This window comes from Notolepis coatsorum, assembly GCF_963971535.1.
Source record: "Notolepis coatsorum genome assembly, chromosome: 11".
In the NCBI taxonomy this organism is placed as follows: domain Eukaryota; kingdom Metazoa; phylum Chordata; class Actinopteri; order Aulopiformes; family Paralepididae; genus Notolepis; species Notolepis coatsorum.
The window spans coordinates 94,936,282-94,957,367 of record NC_140175.1 but is presented as its reverse complement, the minus strand read 5'-3'; the positions used below and the strand labels follow the sequence as shown (position 1 = coordinate 94,957,367).

At 42.7% G+C, this 21,086-nt stretch overlaps 1 protein-coding gene across 2 annotated transcripts; it reads right to left on the bottom strand.

The window, feature by feature from the left end:
* Nucleotides 1–1,556: 1,556 nt before the first annotated feature.
* LOC311236641 (activated RNA polymerase II transcriptional coactivator p15-like) lies at nt 1,557–20,610 on the bottom strand. 2 transcript variants are annotated; one of them, XR_014620233.1, is made up of 6 exons: nt 20,469–20,610; nt 19,890–19,959; nt 19,468–19,623; nt 6,143–6,251; nt 2,901–3,038; nt 1,557–2,870 (listed from the first exon to the last, which is right to left on the bottom strand). XR_014620233.1 is itself a non-coding variant. In XM_084324347.1 (5 exons), the coding sequence occupies exons 2-5, from the start codon at nt 19,956–19,958 to the stop codon at nt 2,959–2,961; spliced, it is 414 nt and encodes a 137-aa protein (XP_084180473.1). In that variant the 5' UTR covers nt 19,959; nt 20,469–20,610; the 3' UTR covers nt 1,557–2,958. The 2 variants fall into 2 exon arrangements, 1 of the variants encoding a protein (XP_084180473.1); XM_084324347.1 differs by having other exon boundaries at nt 1,557–3,038.
* Nucleotides 20,611–21,086: the final 476 nt, after the last annotated feature.

The following is a 21,086-nucleotide window of genomic DNA, read 5'->3' as shown; positions in this document are numbered from 1 at the left end:
GCCGAGAGGGAGGGGTAATTGGTACCGGGAGGTGATCCCCCCATGTTCACGTGGACCAGTTTGGTCGGTTGTAGTGTGTGGGTGACTATAAGTGCATCGTAGATGTACCGTGCCTTGTTTAGAGGGTGATAGTGTGCTCTGAATAGAGGTGAAGGGATTTACCTATATAAGTGTGCTGTGATATATAGTGTGCTCTGAATAGAGGTGAAGGGATTACCTGTGTGCTGTGATATATAGTGTGCTCTGAATAGAGGTGAAGGGATTTACCTAAGGGACGCCTTACTGTACCCGTTATTCTCCGGGTCTGTTAACCCCATCATCCCTGGAGGGGATATTAGTGTCTGCCTCATGAATGATGTTTTTAATCAATAAACCTTGTTATCTTTTGTATCCTGGTTGTGCCTGTGATCATTGAAGGGCTTTGACAAAAGAGCAGCTTCCCCTGCTAATAAGCCGTTTCTCCTGCTCATGGTATAACCCACGTTTTTATTACAATACTGTAGCGACCTCGCTAGTAGGGAGTAGGTTTGTTTGATTGAAAACTTTATTAAACAGATTGCATAATGGGTACAATACGGTACGGCGTGGACATTTACCAGGGCCAGTTTAGAATTGCAGCCACATTGTGGGTAGGGTGTTCCATTGTTGTGGGCGGCATAATTGCGGAACGTGTTTAGTCCCTTGTTTGAGCCGAATCTGGGTTGAACATGATTTGTGGAACTCCCTCTGGTGTTGTAGTCGTGGAATTCACTGACCTTTGGGAAGTATTTCGATATGTACATGGGTATCTTAGTGGCGGTGTAGTGCATCTTGTAGACCAGGCCCATTGCAAGTTGCTGTACTTTGCTGGGTACCCCGAACAGGACTCCGTTACAGTAGTCCAACCGGGAGGTGATGAATGAGTGGATCAGGGTCTCAGCCACAGAATCCGAGAGTGAGGGTCGGAGACGGGAGATGTTTTTGTGGTAGAAGGCAGACTTGGTGACGGATTTGATGTGGGAGTGACACATCTAGAAGGTCGTGGGTTCGATTCCCTCTTGGGGACCAGGTTGCCAGGTACCCAGGTGGGGTATCTCCCGGGCCTTTCTGTGTGGAGTTTGCATGTTCTCCCCGTGCTCGCAAGGGTTTCCCCTCCCGATAAAATAAACCCCATGGAAAAACATGCACAACAGATCGCTAACGCTGTCGCGTCCCTGACGAAGACGGACAGGAGCACTTGGATTGGTCCCCGGGCGCGGCGCTCGCCGCAGCCCTTGTCTGCTCCCGGCCACCCTTGGGGGGAAGGACGACGGGATGGGAGGTGCAGAGAACATTTCGTCAGTGTGTGTGTGTTCCTGTGGGTCGCCCATCCCATGTGTGTGTGTGTTAATCTGATGACAAATAAAGATTTATATATACTTAAACTTGGAAGGACTATGCTTTGAGACCGTTCTACATGTCCGTGTTATAAAGCACTTCACAGGGTTGCGTTTGATTGCGTGGGGGGGCCCCAGTAAAGATAGTTGAAACTTGAAATCATGACGAGAGAACAAAGTAAACACATTAATCCCGTTAAGTGGCTTTGTTATTGATATTTTATTACAACAAACCCAATGAAACTCCCACATTCTCTCATGGACATAAGTGCACGTGAAAGCACGCACACACATCACTACCTAAGATGTACATTGGGTTCTGAACACAAGAAGAAAAAAAACATCTAAAAATATACACAATGTTGCCTTAAAAAAACATCCCTTAAAAAGGTCCCATATTGTAGTCTTTGATGTCCCCTAAACATGTCTGATATTTTTTGCTTCAGATTAAGTTTTGCTTCGGATTATGTTTTGCTTCAGATTGCTCAATTCCAGTACAAGTGCTTTATTTGTCAAATACACAACAATACAGGGGCATTGCAGGTAATGGCATTTTTGTGTTTCGAGCTCAGATTATCTAGCATGCCTCCATACCCCTCTGTTCAGTCCCTGTTCACAACAGGCCGTTTCTGTGTCTGTACCTTTAAATGAAAATAAGATGGTCCTGCTCCCCAACGATGCACAATTGAACAAAATATAGATCAAACTGTCAAATTAGGTGTTGCGGATCAAATATGACTCAAGATCCAGCAATATCACATCAAACTTGTCGTCAAAAACATATTTTTCAACATTAGGTAGAAAAGAGCAAGTTTACAAGCAAGCCGCTGTTTTGTACACATGCGTTTTTCACACACGCACGAGTCAAGAACTGCACATTGCGCTTCGGAACTGTGCGCGAGGAGTGGTTCGCAATCGCACTGAATTCTGATCAAACTGTCAAACGAGGCACTGCAAATCAAATAGGACTCAAGATCCAGCAATATCATATGAAACTTGCCTCTAAAAATGTTGTCAGAGACATATTTTAGTTTCACCTTTAGATAGAAAAGCATGCCGCCATTTTGTACAAGTTTTTCACATGCGCACACGAGTCAAGGACCACGCACTACTGCAATGAGCTTTTCCATGCGACATCACATAAAGACGTCATTCCAAATGACTCATTTAAAGGCACAGTTGATGAATACGGGCTGGGTGCAAAATCTGACTTGATGAGAGAAGATCGGTTAGTAGGTCCATCAGAGACCCAAATGTATGTACTGCGCAAGCACTGAAAAAGTGTGTTTTTCCACAATATGGGACCTTTAAAAACATTTACCAAAAACAGTGTTTAAAATGTCAACAGTCTAAAATGCCTGCTTTCCTGTCTTTAAAACTACCTTAGTGCTGTTGAACTGGACGGACAGAAACTAGCCTACTTGGTGGACATTTTCATTCCCTCTTTCACCCTCTCTTTAGTGAATGTAAGGAGGAAGAGGAGAGAGAGAGAGAGAGAGAGAGAGAGAGAGAGAGAGAGAGAGAGAGAGAGAGAGAGAGAGAGAGTGGGGGGCAGGAGTAACCCTAACAAGTACTGATCTCCAGCCCAGCGCTCCCTGTTCCTCTAAATTCTACCGATGGCCTCATCGATGTCGGAGACCTGGGTCTTCAATTGGCTCCACTGCTCCGGGTTCAAGGAGATTCCTGATGCATCAGAAACAAAACACAGACTTGGGTTGTGTATATCATGATGCTCCATACTAGGTGTGTGTGTGTGTGGGGGGGGGTATCCATATGGTTTAGTATTGTGAGACTTTAACCTACGATATTGTATTGATACGTGGTGGCTAGTATCGTGATATTTTTCACGGTACTATTTCAACGTTTTTGAATGAAAGATCATAATAAGTCAAGTGAAGTCATTTTAGGACATTCTGTATTATTATTCAACTTGAGTGCTTGATCATGGCTTGATCATTCATGGCTTTTACTCATAAGTATTATTTACATATATTTTAATATTCTAATACCTTGTTGAGAATATTACAATTAGATCATTAGGGATTGCAATATTAATGAATTTAAGTATTGTGATATCGTATCTGGAGCTCTGGCGAGTTCCACCATTTAAATAATCCACATACATTCCATGTACACCATGTTTGTGAAAGCTCTTACCCCAAATGAGGTTTATATTCTAGCTAGTGTTGTCAAAAACACATAGATTCTGAATATTTGAAATACTATTTCTTTCACTATTTGGGCAGTTTTACACAATTCCTGTGAGTTTATGAAACACATCTGTAAGGTTTTTTTTCCCAAAGAAATTCATTGTTTTGTATTTTTAATCAAGTACTCAAAAACAGCATTTTTTTTAGCTCAAAATCTTAAGCCGTTTTGATACGCAGAGCCGAGGTGAAAGACGAGAATGTGATTTGAGTGACAGAGAGAGAGAGAGAGGTGGCTGGCAGTTGGCTACAAGCATAGACAAGACGGGCATTATTATGCAGATGAGAAACCTCTGACGTCACAGATACGCAAAATTTTACTTGAGTGAGGGACAATATTGTGAGATGAGAATTGGAAGAATGCGCCAAATTGAGAATTAGAGACATAGATCCTATTAATATAAGTCCACATAGCTAGAAAATAATGCTAAACACTGGAAAAGGCCATTTATAAGATAGTTCCCCAATCCCCTTTAAATCATCTTTTTCCACAGTATCGATGCCTCAGAAACCAGCAAGTGTGCTGAATTAATGATGTGCATCTGTTGCCACAAAGTGGCCCTAAATGACTGTATACAGGACTTTTGCATCTGGTTCTCTCCGACTGTGACCCTGCCAGTTGAAGGGTCAGAGTTCAACACAATAGACACATGGCCACAATAGCTATTTGCTAGCACCAGCATGCAAACAATAGAAGCTGTCTTCTAGTAGTCAGTCAGGGCTCAAAAGTCCCTACTCGCCATCACAATCGCAGCCTGTGTCTTTGTCACAATACTGACGTCTTGGTAATCAGCGGTTTCATCAACTACAACGGATATTTTCTCACCACGGATCTACTGAGGCCGTTTGTGTTTTCCTTCGGTCATGACGTGTGTCTTGGATTGGGGATCTGGTGGTGGGAGGGGGGGTTCACATGCCTTCGAGTGACATTGTACTTATTTTATGCCTATTCTTAAGTCTGCACGTTTACATTGCACTACTTTTATTGTCTTTTATACCTATTATTATACCATGTCTGAAATGTATGCATCGTTTTTTATTCTGTCAATTGTGTGCTGATTTTATGCCCATGTTCATTTTATACTAATTGCTGTGGGGCACTCTGGACTGCGGTCCATGTGTGAAAAAAAGTAATATAAAGATAATATTTATTATTGTTATATTGTAGAAATGTGTGCATTGAAATGTCTGTAAAGTCTCGACGACGTTGAAAATGAGGGTGACCTCAATTGTCTTTGAGAATAAATAAAGGTTTGAATGAATCCATGAGTTGCTCAAAGACCCGAGACAGATGAAGTTGATGAAGGCTGCTCTCATTTTCAGGCAAAGCGCCTCCCTGCTTGCAACCCTGAAAACTTGCAGCTTTCTTTTCATGTTCTTCAGGAAGCTGTTATCAATCTTAAATTAGTCCTCAATGCTAGTAAAACTAAATTCACGCTGTTCTCCAGATCCAGAAATGTCGATTATGATGAAGTACATATATCTACCGTAAGCGGTTCTAACATTGAGAGTCAGAGTATAAATATCATGGCTTGTGGCTCGATGAGGTTTTCCTTTAAGTTCTCAAGCTGCGACAGAAAATTGGCTTCCTGTACAAAAATAGATCCAGGTTTCCTGTGATTAGTAGAAAGAGGATTGTCAAAGCTGTTTTCTTATCAGTTTTGGACTACGGTGATGTGATTTATAGACATGCTGCAGCTTCAACTCTTAAACCTCTGGTCCATCATTCTGCCCTCAGATTTATTACTGGTGACAGGTATGATACCCACCACTGTGTCCTTTATGACAGATACGATACCCACCACTGTGTCCTTTATGACAGATATGATACCCACCACTGTGTCCTTTATGAAAGATATGATACCCACCACTGTGTTCTTTATTATATATATGATACACACCACTGTGTCCTTTATGAAAAGGTTGGATGGTCTTCTCTGGTTGAAAGGTCTAACTATCATTGGTATTTGTTTATTTTTAAACCCCTTATTGGTAAACTTCCCTCTTACTTCACAACACTGTTGAAATGGAATCTTGGAACCTATTCTACACGTTCAAATGACTGGTTGGTTCTTAGGGTTCCTCCAGTTTGCTCTGAACTTCCTTTGATGCTTCCAACACCTGGAACGCCCTCCGACTGACTCTGAACCTGAAGGTTCTTCCTTCTTTTGCTGCATTTAAAAGTATGATCTCCGACCACAGTGTGTCGACTTGTAACTGTCGAAGCTGATTTCGTATTATTTTTTTTATTTTCTTATTTATTCCGATTTATTGTGCCTATATGTATGGAATTGCTGATTAACTATGTTTTGTAAGCTTGTTGTTGCTGTAAATGAGGGTAACCCCAGTGTCTTATGAGTTTAAATAAATGTTTGAAATGAAATTCAATGAAATTAAATGTTTTATCAGGTAAGGACGAACTTCCTTGTTTTCATGTGATAGTGTTATCTGAATATGAAAATACGAGAGGAAATAAATACTATGCATATAGTAATATGGCTAGCCTTTGGCCTTATATTATTGTATTCAGTATTGTAATTCTGTGACTATAGACTAAATAGTCAGGACTCCATAACTCACCTTTCCTCCCTGGCTTCATCTCTCCCCCGTCGTCGATCCAGTATTCGCGGATATCAATCAGACATTTACCCTTGAAATCACGCACACTCACGTACCGCATCCTCCCAATCTGCAATAGAAACAAGCAAATGATGTGATGTGATATATAGGCATGCATAACTCTTAAGGAAAACTCCAACATTTTGGGAAATTAGCTTATTTAACATCTTCCCTGGAGTTAGACAAGAAGATACATACCTTTTTTGTCTCTCTGCATTATTAGGCTTAGGGAACGGCCGCACCGTTAGCGTAGCTTAGCTTCATCACTGGAAGTGGGTCAGATTTTTACCCTGAAGTTCCCTACAGTCCCCTACGGTCACGAAATACACTCCAAATACAACTCCAAAACGTTCCTGTAAACATGTTGTGACCTGTGTATTTCCCACGTGGAGAAATAAAAAATAATTGAATTCGACATTTACGTTTTCTAAGCAAATATACTCAGAATTCTTTTTTGCCTAACCACTCCTCTCTGGGCGCAGTGATTTCACGCAACGCAGTGCTATTTTCTAACGCCAGTGTTTGTTTACATTTTCATTTCATTCAAAGGATCCGAACCGATTGAAGTTTATGGATACCATGACTGTGGTATGTTTTAAGGGGCTAGCGTTACACAATAAATGAGTTATAATAATACCACGAGTGTGGATTCACTCGCCCAAACCCTGTAGCCGTGCATCGCAGTCACGAAAGGGGCTAACTAGGTCGAAAGTCCAGCAATGTTATGTCCTATTCATCAATCTCACAATATTCGCTAATGTTAGACAGATGGAATACAGCCTTCCATCTAAAAACATAAATTAAAACTTACCACAGTCATGGTATCCATAAACTTCTATCGGTTCAGATCCTTTGAATGAAATGAAAATGTAAACAAACACTGGCGTTAGCGTTAGAAAGTAGCACTGCGTTGCATGAAATCACTGCGCCCAGAGAGGAGTGGTTCGGCAAAATAAATGTCAGAGTATATTTGCTTAGAAAATGTAAATGTCGAATTCAATTATTTTTTATTTCTCCACGTGGTAAATACACAGGTCACAACATGTTTACAGGAACATTTTGGAGTTGTATTTGGAGTGTATTTCGTGACTGTAGGGAACTTCAGGGTAAAAGTCTGACCCACTTCCAGTGATGAGGCTAAGCTACGCTAACGGTGCGGGCGTTCCCTAAGCATAATGCATGCAGAGACAAAAAAGGTATGTATCTTCTTGTCTAACTCCAGGGAAGATGTTAAATAAGCTAATTTCCCAAAGTGTTGGAGTTTTCCTTGAAACTTCTGGACTTTGTTCAGATTTATTGTGCCCATAATGTATGAAATCGCTGATAAACTATGTCTTGTTTTGTAAGCTTGTCGTCGCTGTAAATGAGGGTAATCATCTCAATGTCTTACGAGTTGAAATAAAGGTTTGAAATTAAATTAAATGTAACAACCAACACACACAAGAGTATCCTACATATATCTTATCTCATAGATTAACTGGTTTGCCAGAACATAGTCAAAAACTGACTTAAAATACCAGACCAGTCTTTTTGACATGTGGGTTCCAAGTCATTCTTGTCTTGATGGAACAATTATTTTCTGCAGATTCACCACTGCCATTGGCTTACACAACAGGGAAGTGAAGGACTTGGGTGTTTTTCATTGATCAGGACAGTTTAGGTATTATATAACTATAGTGCCATAACACCTTTTAATTAAGGCAAAGTGGGGTTTAGCCTCTGACTAAATCGGTATTTAGACAGACATTTCACTCCATTCTCTGTAGAAGCTCAGGGCCTGTGAGAGATAGCGAAACCATAATAGATAAGGCACAGAGCTCAGTGTCGGCATTCTTGCAGAGTGCTAGTAATGCGGTAGGTCTCTTTGGGTCAGGGGTGACGAGCTGCTGCCGTCGCTTAGTAATGCGCCTCAAAGAGGAGACATGTTCAGTAGACACGAGAGAGAGAGAGAGAAAGAGAGACGGCCATTGCTAGGTGACGAGACGAATAGATAACCGCTCATTAACATTAACCAATGCAGTGGTTAGGTGTGAGAGAGAGGCCTGCACCAGATGGGTCATCAGGGGAGGCTGGCCAGAGTGCCACTGCCACGCCACGCCAAAACACCAGGCAAGGGAGAGGAACCAGGGAGAGGAAGGGATGAAAATAGACCCGGAATGAGGGAGAGGGAAGCTCTTAAACCAGAGTTCCAACAGACATTGCTAAATGAAATTCAAGGACTTTTAAGTACTTTTCCAAGCACTATTTTAAATGCTGTTTTTTTAAGCATCTTCTTGGCCTGCTTGCCAGCTAGAGCATCACACATGAAGAAATGAGGAAAAGCAGTTGGAGCGCGCGAGACAGCGACTCGTCAGAAATCGATTTCTTGATTCAGAACAATTTTTTTTTAATCCTCTTTTTCTCCTCCTGATTTTTCTGTACTTTTTCCTCCCATCCCAATTTAGTCGTCGTGCCAATTCCCTCCTCCCCTACCTGGTCGTTGTGCGCATTTGCCCCCTACTGGTCGGTCTAGGGAGCCCTGAGGTCTACCACATGCTTCCTCCGACACATGCAGAGACAGCCAGCGGCTCTCTTTTCACCTGGCAGAGCGGACTCTCATTGGTGAAGTGTAACGCGTGGGAGGTCACGCTGCCTTCACCACTTCCTGTCTTTTGCTGTGCAGGCGCCCAGACCTGACCTGTAGGAGTCGCTGTCCACCACGCCAGATTACCACCCATCAACTTCCCTCCCGCTAACTCAGCCAAACGAGTTAGTATGACGGCTGGCCCAAGTCGGAGGCAATGCTGACAACTGGATTCGAGACCGGAGTCTCTCGCATTGGTGACGAGCGCAATCTCCGCTGCGCCACCCAGCCGCCCTGATTCAGAACAATTTGATCATGGATGAACAAAACAACCAATGCGAATGACTTTTTAAGCACCTGTTTTCAAGGAATTCCAGGCCTGGATTTTTTTTTCAAGCACTTTAAGCACTTCAAGGACCTTGTGCGAACCCTGTTAAACATAACAGTATTTTTCACTATTTGTATTTTGTTTATTTCGTATTGCATTTCGTAATGTATATCTTTCTTAATTAGTATTTTCATGACACATTGCATCCTTTGTTTGTCTATCTTTCGTCATTGCATTTGTTTGTTGAGTCATCCCCAAATAAATTATTTTGAGCAGACCGGTCCATGGTGCTGAATCTTTAGACCGAAGTTAGGCACTGTGCTAGTGAAAATATAGTCTCATTTAGGAATATTATTCGAGTGAGAAATTAAGTTGTATTTAATTTTTTGTTAAGAGAATATAACTTGCATTATCATATACTCTAGTCTAGAATAAACGTTTCATTGACCGTGTTTCCAGCGTCTACTCCTCATGGACCTGAAGAAACATTATAAATTAGAAGTTTATTCTGGAACATACGAGTGTGTGGGTTCTATTCTCTTTATTGTGATTATTACCTAACCCAGCACCCAAAGGAGTGATCTGCTTTGAGGGGACTATATAGCATTTCCCCACCGCTACTGTACGATCCACGATTGAGGAGAATCAAGCACTCCCGGTTCACGTTCTTTGGTGGAGATTATGTTGGCAACACGATCGACATCAATACTTGGAATGGCGATCAGATAATTGGAATATTCTTTTTGGAGTACATCCTAGTCAAGTCCAAGAATCCATTCACAGCAATCCGACCGCATGTGTGTAACGTATTCCGTTGGTGGCGCTCAAAGCATGGAACCCCCCCCCCCCCACCCTTTCATGCATCATTCATGATGAAACATAATACCGATAATATAGCGTTGATTTCAGATTGATTGATGATACAGGCGAGAAACAGCACGGTTTTGAGTGAAATGCACTAAACGCTGCATAGCGTCGTTTCCTGGGATTAGACAGGATTACTCTAAAACTATACTCATATTCACCACGTTATAAAACGGGAATGTATGGATGAAATCTTTTTTTCTTTTTCACAAATTGAACAATAGATACTCGATGTCAAATGGGCAATAGTTTTATATCCATTGCTATGATATAAAATATAGTTTGAGCCCTGCAAACACCGCCATGGTACCCCTATTCTTTAAAGCGTGGCCTTCTTACCACACGGTAAGCAGCAACCTCTGGCGCCGACTGAATTAACACTAAGCCCATTGTTTGTTGTTATTTTTACGGCATGAGCAGAAGCAGCGGGTAACATAGGCTAGCCTTCTCTTCTCTTCACAAAATGTTGGACAACATTTTTAATCGGCAGATGTGTACAAATAATTATAATTTAAGTAATAATTAAAACCTTTGCTGCTTCTCTGTTCAGGCCCCAGAAATAGGTGTGGGTGGCAGCCTGGAGATCATGCATTTGTTTTGTGTGTGTGTGTGTGTGTCTGTGTGTGTGTGTTTTCCTGTGCGCAGCAAATCTCGCAAACTACAGGGCAGATTAGACTAATATTTTTGGTGCACAATCATGACTCCATGAGCAAGGACCTCTCGTGGTTTTGGTGATTCAAGACCTTTACAGGACACATCCTGTAGCTAATCGAGTGCTAACTCCACCCGGCCTGGCACTACCAGGAGAGGTGACCACCAGTGCCAACCCCGCCCGGCCCGGCGCTACCAGGAGAGGTGACCACCAGTGCCAACCCCGCCCGGCCCGGCGCTACCAGGAGAGGTGACCACCAGTGCGCCCACTTGGAATTACGTATTACTTTTATCTCCACCAGGCGGCAGTGTAATACAAGTGATTGAGTTAACAGTGTTTGCCAGCTGCAGTGGAGTAGCCTCACAAGCCAGAAGAAATCTTACATGGTCTCACAACGTCGACAATTAGTTACACTTTAGATAAAAAAAAATTATATTTCTTGATTCAGAACAATTTGATCATGGATGAACAACACTTTCAATGCGAATGGTTGATTTGAATTTCAAGGACTTTTTAAGCAACAGTGTTAAAAGAAATGGGCTGTTTTCAAGGAATTCAGGCTGAACCGGCGGCACGCAATGTGAAATGTTTCTTTTTATTCTGAATGTGTCCTCTAGTCACATTTTCAGCTGGGTTTTGTTTAACAGGAGGGGTATATGTCTTCTACCAGCAATGTCTCGCAAATGTCCGCTTTGTGTTGCCAGAATTATACTTAACTCTAGGTTAACTCTGTTAACAGTATTTGCTTTTTTGTCTGAAAGGCCTTCCTTTTTGTTAGCTGGTTTTAGGGCCATCACTTTTTCCCAAAATTAAGTTCAAATGAATCCAAAGTAGGCGGCTAGGTGGCGCAGTGGGCAAGGCGCTCGCCACCAACGCAGGAGATGCTGGGTTCGAGCCCAGCTCTCGGCGTTGCTACCAGCTTGGCTGGTCGTTCATACTAATACAATTGGCAGTATTAGGAGGTGGGAAGCTGGTGGGTGGGGATCGGACATTGTGGTCAGCGACTCCTACAGGTCGGTTGGTGCGCCTGCGCAGTAGAATCAGGAAGCGACCAGGGCGGCGTGTCCCTCCCACGCAGACCCTCGCCGCTGAGAGATCGCGCTGTGCAGGTGAAAAGATGCGACGGCTGCCTCCTCGAGTACCGGAGGGGACACGTGATGCAAGGCTTCGTCCACATTGCAGCCGGCTTGTGGGAGGCATGGCCTAACAACGTTCGAGACAGGGGAGGGTAGAATTGGACAATGCGAAATTGGGGACGGGAGAAAAATAGAAAAATGGGGAGGAAAAAGTAGATAATTTTTTTTTAAATGAATCCAAAGTAAAAAGAGAATGTGCTCCAAGTACTGCAAACTTTTTATATAATCAGAATCCTCCATTAACAGCTAGTAATACCAAGTGTGTCGTGGAATGTTAGTATGGCCAATTCATTTCCTTTTATATGGCTTCATAAAGTGATTATATATATTATATATTATATTTGTGTCCGCACTCAAAATGTATAACTATAACTAGTTGTAAATATTTGACCTCCATCCACATTCTCACGTAAATTTTGGTAACAGGATGTGGAATAATGATTTAGAAGCACATCAAACGAGCTGCTAGCAAAATAGATGACTCCATCTACTTTGTCATGCCAGAATGGACAGATTTCGTTCGAAATGTCAATAACCCTTAACAGTACTTAATCTGCAGGGGAAAGTTATATATTTTGTTATAGTTATATCAAGTCACGTGTTCCTCCAAGTGTTCCTGTATTACAGGCAGGATAGGTTGTAATAATAATGGAACATAGAACAAAGTGCAAGCGCTATATAAATGCAGCCATTTACCATTTACCTTGGTATACTTGTTTTTAAAACACACCTTCATGTGTGCAACATGGTGGAGCTGCGCATCTTGCGTTCCTTTGGAGCGGTGACTGTGCACGCTCTCCGAAATGATTGAATCCTCCAGCTCCAGGTACACGCAAAATACACAGGCAAGTATGTGAACAATGCCGATCACAGCACATCCACTAGAATCAAGCACATCACCGCCCTAATGTCAACACAGTGCTGCCAAGTGACCTGAAGAGGCTCTGGGAAGTGAAGTGCCTCTCCCACTGATAACGTGCAGCAAATTCAGGTAATTGATTCCCTCTCTATCTCCCTCCTTCACTCACGTTGTGACTTTAACCCTTTCACTACCACGCTACAGAAGGTTAACCCTTTCACTACCACACTACAGACGGTTCTGTAGTGTGGTAGTGAAAGTGTTAACCTTCTGTATTGTCACAGTGAAAGGGTTAACCATTTGGTAGTGCGATAGTGAAATGGTTAATGAGAGTAATCAGTTACATTAACAGCAATTTATCTGCTTCTCCAATCCACTAATTCTGACCCGATATAGCTAGATGATGCATCAGCTAGTATATTTAAGCTTCTCTCTCTCTCTCCCTCCACCCTCCCTCCCTCCCTCTCCCCTCCTCTCTAACTGTTAATCAGCTCGCCCAGTCAGGCCGATGCCCAGCCAGGCCTCAACAGCCATTGCTACGGTTACACCCCCCGTCACCCCCCCTCATCCCGCAGAGAGAAACACCATCTATGTATCAACAAGGCATAGTTCTCTTGCTTCAGTCATACCTTGAAAGCCTGCAACCAGGGGAACAACCCCTCAGCTCCAACACATGGCTGCACCAAACGTACAGTATGTACAGAACGTGTATTGGGAGTCCAACTTGTCAAACTAGAGGTGGTGGCCGAGAGGACGACGAGGAAAAAGCTGGACGCTATATTGGAAAACCGCTCCCAACCCCTCTATGAGGAGCTAGGCAGGATGAGGAGCATGTTCAGCCATAGACTTATCCCCCCACGACCACACCACAAACCGCCTCGGGCCAGTCCTTCATGCCAGCAGCCATCAGGCTCCACAAGCGTGGAGCACGTACTGCTGCCAATTGCTGGAGAGCTAACGACTTGAGAACGGTTAGGAATATCCGACTCTTAATAATAAACACTGCACGGACTCTGGTGCAGTGTGTTACTACGGTTTGGACCATGTATATGCCATCATATCATGATTGAATCCTGGCACTTACTGTTTTTTTTTTTATCCACTTTTTCTCCCATTTTCTATATTTTCTCCCATCCCAATTTCGTAACATCCATTTCAACCCTCCCCTGTCACGAACGCTGTTTCTTGCCTCCCACAAGCCGGCTGCAATGTGGACTAAGTCATACATAGCACAAGTCCCCTCCGGTACTTGAGGTAACAGCAGTCGCATCTTTTCACCTGCGCAGCTCGATCTCTCAGTGGCGAGGAGTAACGCGTGGGAGGCTCACGCTGCCCCCGACACTTCCTGATTCTACTGCGCAGGCGCACCAACCGACCTGTAGGAGTCTCTGTCCACAACGCCCGATCCCCACCCATCAGTTTCCCACCCCCTAATACGGCCAATGTGTATTAGTATGAACGACCAGCTAAACTGAAAGCAATGTGGAGCGCTGGGCTCGAACAGGCGAGCCCAGCGTCTCCGCATTCGTGGCGAGCGCCTTGCCCACTACGCCACGTAGCCGCCCTAGTGTCCACTACTGTTATTATTATCATCACTATCACCAGTTTTACTTTGCTCTTTGTTCTATTATTGCCCATTCTGCCTGTAACACACCCCGTGCTACTATGACACTTGAATCTCCCCAAGGGGATTAATAAAGAAACCCTTGACTTGATTTAATTGTCTAGTTGTTGTACTTTAGCCATTAAAATATATATATATATATATATATATATATATATATAAAATACATTGACATTCACTGCCTGTGGTACTTGTTCATTTGCAAGAGGCATATTTGTCTTGAAACACGACTAGGGACACTTTGTTTTAAAAGGGTGTTTGTCATCTACTGTAGCCTATACTGCACACTGCGAGACAGAGGAGGAGAGCGAGTACTCACAGTTTAGCTTGCGCAGCAATGAAAAGAGATTGGACAATGTACACATGTTGTTCCTTTTGAACAAATATTGGAAGTCGTTTTTTTCTTAGGAAATTGATTGGCGCATCGTAAGTAAAAAGGTGCACAATATTCTCTCGCTTCCAGAATATGGCTACCTTTACGTAGGCTTGCTGCCTGGTGGAGATCTCTGTATTCTACCGAGTACAATCTTTTAGTTTATCACTGCTACTAGATTAGATGGTTAGTTTGCTAATCTATGTTAACTGGCTAAACATGCTTGATATAGCTAGGACACTAGCCGATTTCTTATCACTTAATTTCTTACTAAATCCGTTTTATACACCGATTGCTGGCCGCTTACGCAGTTGTCAGTCTTGTTTTTAAAGAACCAGTACAATGACGTTAATTCAGTCAGAAACAGCTTATTGTGGAATGTTTTTTTTTTTTTTACAATTTATTTTAGCATTTTTACAGCTTTTTCATGGCCATACAAGACCGACAGAGGAGAGGGAGAACGGGAGAAGATGTGGGGGAGGACATGCAACAAATCAGCCCGGGAGCGGGAGGCGAACCCGGGGCGGCCGCGTAGGTGTGCGAGGCACTATGGGGCGCCCTTTAATATCACCAGGAGTGTAATTTTTCAGCTTCAGGTGTACCATTTGATTTGTTATGTTTTAGTGCACCCTCTCTGAGCACAGCCAACTCTCAGTATGTTGAGGGTTTTTTTATATTTTTTTTATTATTGCAAAACAAAAATTATTAAAAGTCAGTACTCAACACACAATGCATAATGAAACTTTCAGTAAAGGTGGTTAAAATACATGCAAGTACAGAAACAAGATAAAACAAAAATAGTCTATAATAACATTTTAACCGTATACAGTGTATATCCAGCGAAATTACAATTATATAAATGTTAGTATAGAATATACCCCTAATACCTATTTTCTAATACCCTACACACATATGCTCCAGCTCGAACCCCCCCCTCCCGGACCCCCTCTTGGATAGTACCTCCATTATCCCTCACTCCTAACCAGACACTACCATTATAAGCTAGCTTTTATTCTCTCCACCACTTCTACCCACATTGACATTTTGGATTAATTGAGACCCAGAATTCTTGCTGTAGATATTTCTTGATATATCACATCGAGATATGTAAGAAACCACACTTTTCGGCACATTTTTTCCGGTTGAAACCAACGTGATGCGATCAGTTTTTTAGCTACTGTGATACCCGATAAAACCAATCTCTTTAGTTGTGGATTCACTGCAAACTCAAAAACATCATTCAATAGTAATACCGAGGGGTGTACAGGTATATTCCAAGATACGAGTATTGATAATTGTTGGGACACATCTTTCCAAAATGCCTTAACTGGTGGGCAGTCCCAATACATGTGCATAAATGTTTTTTAAGATTTATTTTAGCATTTTTACAGCTTTTTCATGGCCATACAAGACCGACAGAGGAGAGGGAGAACGGGAGAAGATGTGGGGGAGGACATGCAACAAATCAGCCCGGGAGCGGGAGGCGAACCCGGGGCGGCCGCGTAGGTGTGCGAGGCACTATGGGGCGCCCTTTATGGTGGAATGTTAATATCACCAGGAGTGTAATTTTTCAGCTTCAGGTGTACCATTTGATTTGTTATGTTTTAGTGCACCCTCTCTGAGCACAGCCAACTCTCAGTATGTTGAGGGGGCGTGGCCCTCTGTTCATTGAAAGGAAATGTCAAGTTAGCATCATAATACATGAACCAACGGGACCAGTATGACCGGTTAACTATTATCATTGGCTAACCTGTGCTAGCAGGTGACAAATAAATTGACACAGCTTGCTGTGGATGTTTTTGAACCACTAAAATGTATTAAATTGTAGCAAACTCATTACTTTTTTGTGGACTAGCAAACTGATATATTTTGCAACTACTGACAACTGACTGACTAACTGATCATGGGCAAATCAGGGAGGTGTTCAGGAGGTGTGTGCTGCCTGTCACCCTTCCTTTTCACCCTCTACACCTCTGACTTCTACCACAACTCGAGCAGGTGCCACTTGCAGAAGTTCTCTGACGACTCCTCCATCGTAAGCTACATCACCGACGACGATGAGGAGTAGTATAGAGCCCTGGTGGAGAGCTTTGTGGGGGTGGAGCGACAGCAACCACCTCCAACTCAACATCAGTAAAACCAAGGAGCTGGTGGTGGACTTCCGGAGGGGCAAGAAGAGCCCCCCCCCCCCCGACTCCCATCACCATCCGAGGGGATGAGGTGGAGGTGGTGGAGAATAAGTTCCTTGGGGTACACCTAAACAATAAACTGGACTGGTCGGACAACACAGAGGCCCTCTACAGAAGGGATGTTCTTCCTGAGGAGACATAAGTCTTTCAATGTGTGCAATAGACTGCTGCAGCCGTTCTACCAGTCTGTAGTGGCCAGCTTCCTCTTCTATGCTGTGCCATGCTGGGGGGGGGGGGGGGGGCTACATCAACTCGAGGGACACCAACAAACTGAACAAGCTGGTGAGGAAGGCTGGCTCCGTGGTGGGAGTCGAGCTGGTCAGACTAGAGGTGGTGGCAGAGAGGGAGATGAGAAGGAAGCTTGGCTCCTATCCTGGAGAATCCCTCCCACCCCCTCTACGATGAGCTAGTCAAGATCATGTACCTGTGCCTCCCCCTCCGCGTCATTACTTTTACCAACCCCATTTCCAGTTCTGCGTTGCATTCTGCAATCTGATTGGCCACTGAAGTTTCTGGTCATGTGACATCTGCGCCAATCGTGTGACGCCTGTTTCTATCACCGGTTAAGCTTAGGCACTCTTTCGAAGTTGGTTATGGTTAGAGTTTGTCTTAGAGCAGGGCGATTGAACACCAGCCCTGATTCCAAACTCTAACCTTAACCAACTTCGAAAGAGTCGCCTAAGCTTAACCAGTGATAAACTAGACGTTAGGTAGTTTGCAGGCTGTTCGAGGCGGAAATAGCCGCAGAAACAGGCGTCACGCGATTGGCGCACATGTCACATGACCAGAAACATCAGTGGCCAATCAGATCGCAGAACTGGGTTGGTAAAAGTATAGACGCTCCCCCTCCCCCATGCTGCTATGATGCCTGAATTTCCCGAAGGGGTTCAATAAAGGAATATCTTATCTTATCTTAAATGGTCCAATTATGACGACAACAACCAGGAGGATAGTTTCTAGGGGTGGAAATCACCAGAGGCCTCACGGTACGATACTATCACGATACTTGAGTCACGATACGATAGTGTTGCGATACTAAATATATTGCAATATGCTGAGTATTGCGATATTAATAGTGATATATTGCGCTTAATTACTTTTTCAACTGCAAAGTAAAACTTTGTCAACATGTTTTATCTAATTAAATAAAGTTCAGTCTGTTCATCTCACTTCAATCATTTTTATTGCAGAACATGGTATTTTCTCAAGCAGACAGATGTCAACACTGTAATCTGTGTTGCATGTACCTGACAAACTGAACTGTTTGTATTACAGTCATATTGCACAACGTGTGTGCGTGTGTGGACTACTGTACTATTACAGGTATTGAAATGAACAATGCAACTTCCTTGTAAAAAAATATATATATACAAAATTTTTTTTTTTTTTTTTTAATAAATAAATATCGATACTTGGCGTCCCTGTATCGATACAGTATCGTGATACTACTACGTATCGATATTTTCCCCCACCATTCGTTTCTCAATTGGATTCGTTGTATTTCCACAATACTCGTGGCTGTAACATGTTGGGTACATTTACATTGGCATGCCTTCTGTTAAACAATGCAACAAGATTGAAAAACATGATTTTCATTGTACTGGGTCTTTAAAGCCTTATCTGGGGAAGGTTGACTGGGATTAGATTAAAATGTATCGTCATTATACAGCACAAGTACAGTACAAGGAAAATAAGTTTGACATCCAACCAGAGTGCAAATGTAACAGTAAAGTGCAATAGTAGTAACAGAAGGTAAAATCAGTACTCCACTAGGTTGAACACTTGTACCTTGACACCAGAGAATGAACAAAAATCAGGTTGCTGTTGTTTCCATTTATCTTTTCCATTTATCTTTTCCTTTTCTGTTTACTGCTATAATTTGTTGTGGTTGTTTCTAAATTGTATTGTATTTTTCCCTATTACTTGGTTATCTAACAAACAATTATGATTTCTTTTCTAATTAAGAGTATCCTATACATGTATGCATCAAGGTTTCCCCCTCTCCTAAAATGTCTATGCAAACCCGGGGGGCTGGGAGTGGGGTTAAGAAGCGACCTGGGCTGTCTCGCAGCCACAGGACCGCCAGAACGGAGGAAAAGACTGTCACAACTGCAACAGGCAGGCTACACAGTATATGAATATACTGACGGACAATATATACTGAAAAGACACTTTGTATGCCACTGTGTGAATTAATATGAAATGCTGATGTGAATGTCCTTCCTCTGAACTTGTTTTAAAAAAAAGACAAAATAAAAAGTTGGTCACAAAAAAAAGTAAAGTGCAATAGTCATATACAATGTGTCAGGTGATTAAACTGGGTATAAAATATATAAATGAGTACTACTGAGTAATAGTGCTAATCAGATGTATGTACAGAGTTGTAGTATTAATATGTACAGTGATACAGGTATAAAGACACTATGGTAGTAAGTCATACTGGCGAGCAGCGTAACTAGTAAGAGTAGGTACGGGATATGTACAGATATAGATATAGTATCTACAGATATGTAAAAAGGATTATATGCAGGTATGTACATACAGATGTGGATATATACTGTATATACGGTAAGTATATATATATATTGTAGTAACCGTGCTAATTAGATGCATGTATAAAGTTGTATTTTTCAGTACGCCCTGCTCATCCACACTCACACAATCTGTCCCAGCGCTAAACTTGGGCTCCTGTCCTCACCTGGAACATGTTGTTGTCTTTCTTGCTGTCTCCTTTATCTCCTTTATCTCCTTTCTCTCCTTTAGAAGAGCCTCCGGGCTTGGAGCCACTCTCGCCTCCCTTTTGCTTCTTGGCTGGTCTCTCTGGGGACGGGGAGGCTGCCTTCTTCTTTTTAGCCTGCAGAGGTGTGTGTGCATTATGATAAAAAATATCCATAGAGCACCTTCATGTCATCAAAACGAGACAGAACCGTTGACCCAAAAAAAAGCAAGTTAAATTACGCAATTAAAATAATATGGCATTAGATTTAGAGTGCAAAAAAACATTAGTACGAAGAATACGCAAATAGCCAAGTAGAACAGAATCAGATATTTAGATGTTTTACAGTATATAGTAATAATATATACGATTATGACTAGCGCAGAATATATATAATACTATACCTTGGTGTCAACCTCGCTGTCCGAGTCACTGCCTGAAGTGGAGGTCAACACGTCCTTTGACTTGGGCATCCTGGGACCAGATGGGACCACACACACAACATGAATGAATGAACACTTTATTTAACAGATTGCAGAATGGGTACAAAGCAGTACGGCTCAATACTGTAGTGCAGACCAGAGAAAGACGTTTGTCTTGTTTACATCAGGGTCCCCCATTTTCAATTCATAGTGAATCAGAATCAGAAACATTCCAGTGTGTAAGAAACACAGAAAGGTTCTTGCCAATATAGGCTCAGATGCTCTTACGAATTTACAACATATCAGGTAAATGATTAGGCTTTGTCTTAATTCTTAGATCCCGACAAATTGGCCTATTATTATTATTATTATTATTATTATTAAATAAGCCTTTAACGTGACCACTATAGACAACCATCTTTGTCGCGGGCTGAAGTAACGTAACCAACTAATTGACGTGTTTTGCCTTCAGCACGTCGCCTAGTTAGCATTTTGCCACCGCCAATTAGTCAGGGTACATTGTTTACATTGTTATTATTATCTTTAGATCACTCTACTTACGTGCACCGCGTTGGAAGACGAGGAGGTTATTATATTTACTATTTACGGAAGCGAAGGCGCGCGAAACAAAATGATAGGCCTGCAGTAAAAAATGTAGAGACCCGCACAATTCAACTGATCTCCAAGGAAACACGCGGCCCGGGGTTTGTTCTTTGTTGGATAGAAAACCACTGCACTTCCGCGTTACATGGAGCTCGTGTGCGGATATAGACCACTACACTTCCGCGTTACATGGAGCTCGTGTGTTGGATAGATAGACCACTGCACTTCCGCGTTACATGGAGCTCGTGTGCGGATATAGACCACGACACTTCCGCGTTACATGGAGCTCGCGAGGGGGAGGGGGAAAGAGCGCGGGGGTGGGGGTACAATTAATCAATGTTGATTAGAGCCGTTGATTAGGTGACGTAAGTCGTGGTTGTAGCCATATATCTATGGTTGTAGCTGTCAAGAGACTCTAATCAACATTAATTCATGCGCTCCCTTGCCTTTACCCCCTCGTCCGTCCCCCCCTCTCTCCCATGAGCTCAAAATACCAGAAATGTTGATTGATTGATTGCAGAATGGGTACGTACAATACTGTACATCTTAAGGCGATGCAGACCAGAGAAAGACTTT

Bases quoted from the DNA above. Each gene is read 5' to 3' on its own strand.
- LOC311236641 (XM_084324347.1), bottom strand. From the start codon at position 19,958: ATGCCCAAGTCAAAGGACGTGTTGACCTCCACTTCAGGCAGTGACTCG. The intron at 6,252-19,467 runs GTGAGGACAGGA...TTTCTATTGCAG, and splicing joins AAGACAACAACATGTTCCAG to ATTGGGAGGATGCGGTACGT. The intron at 3,039-6,142 runs GTGAGTTATGGA...CTGATGCATCAG, and splicing joins GATGAAGCCAGGGAGGAAAG to GAATCTCCTTGAACCCGGAG.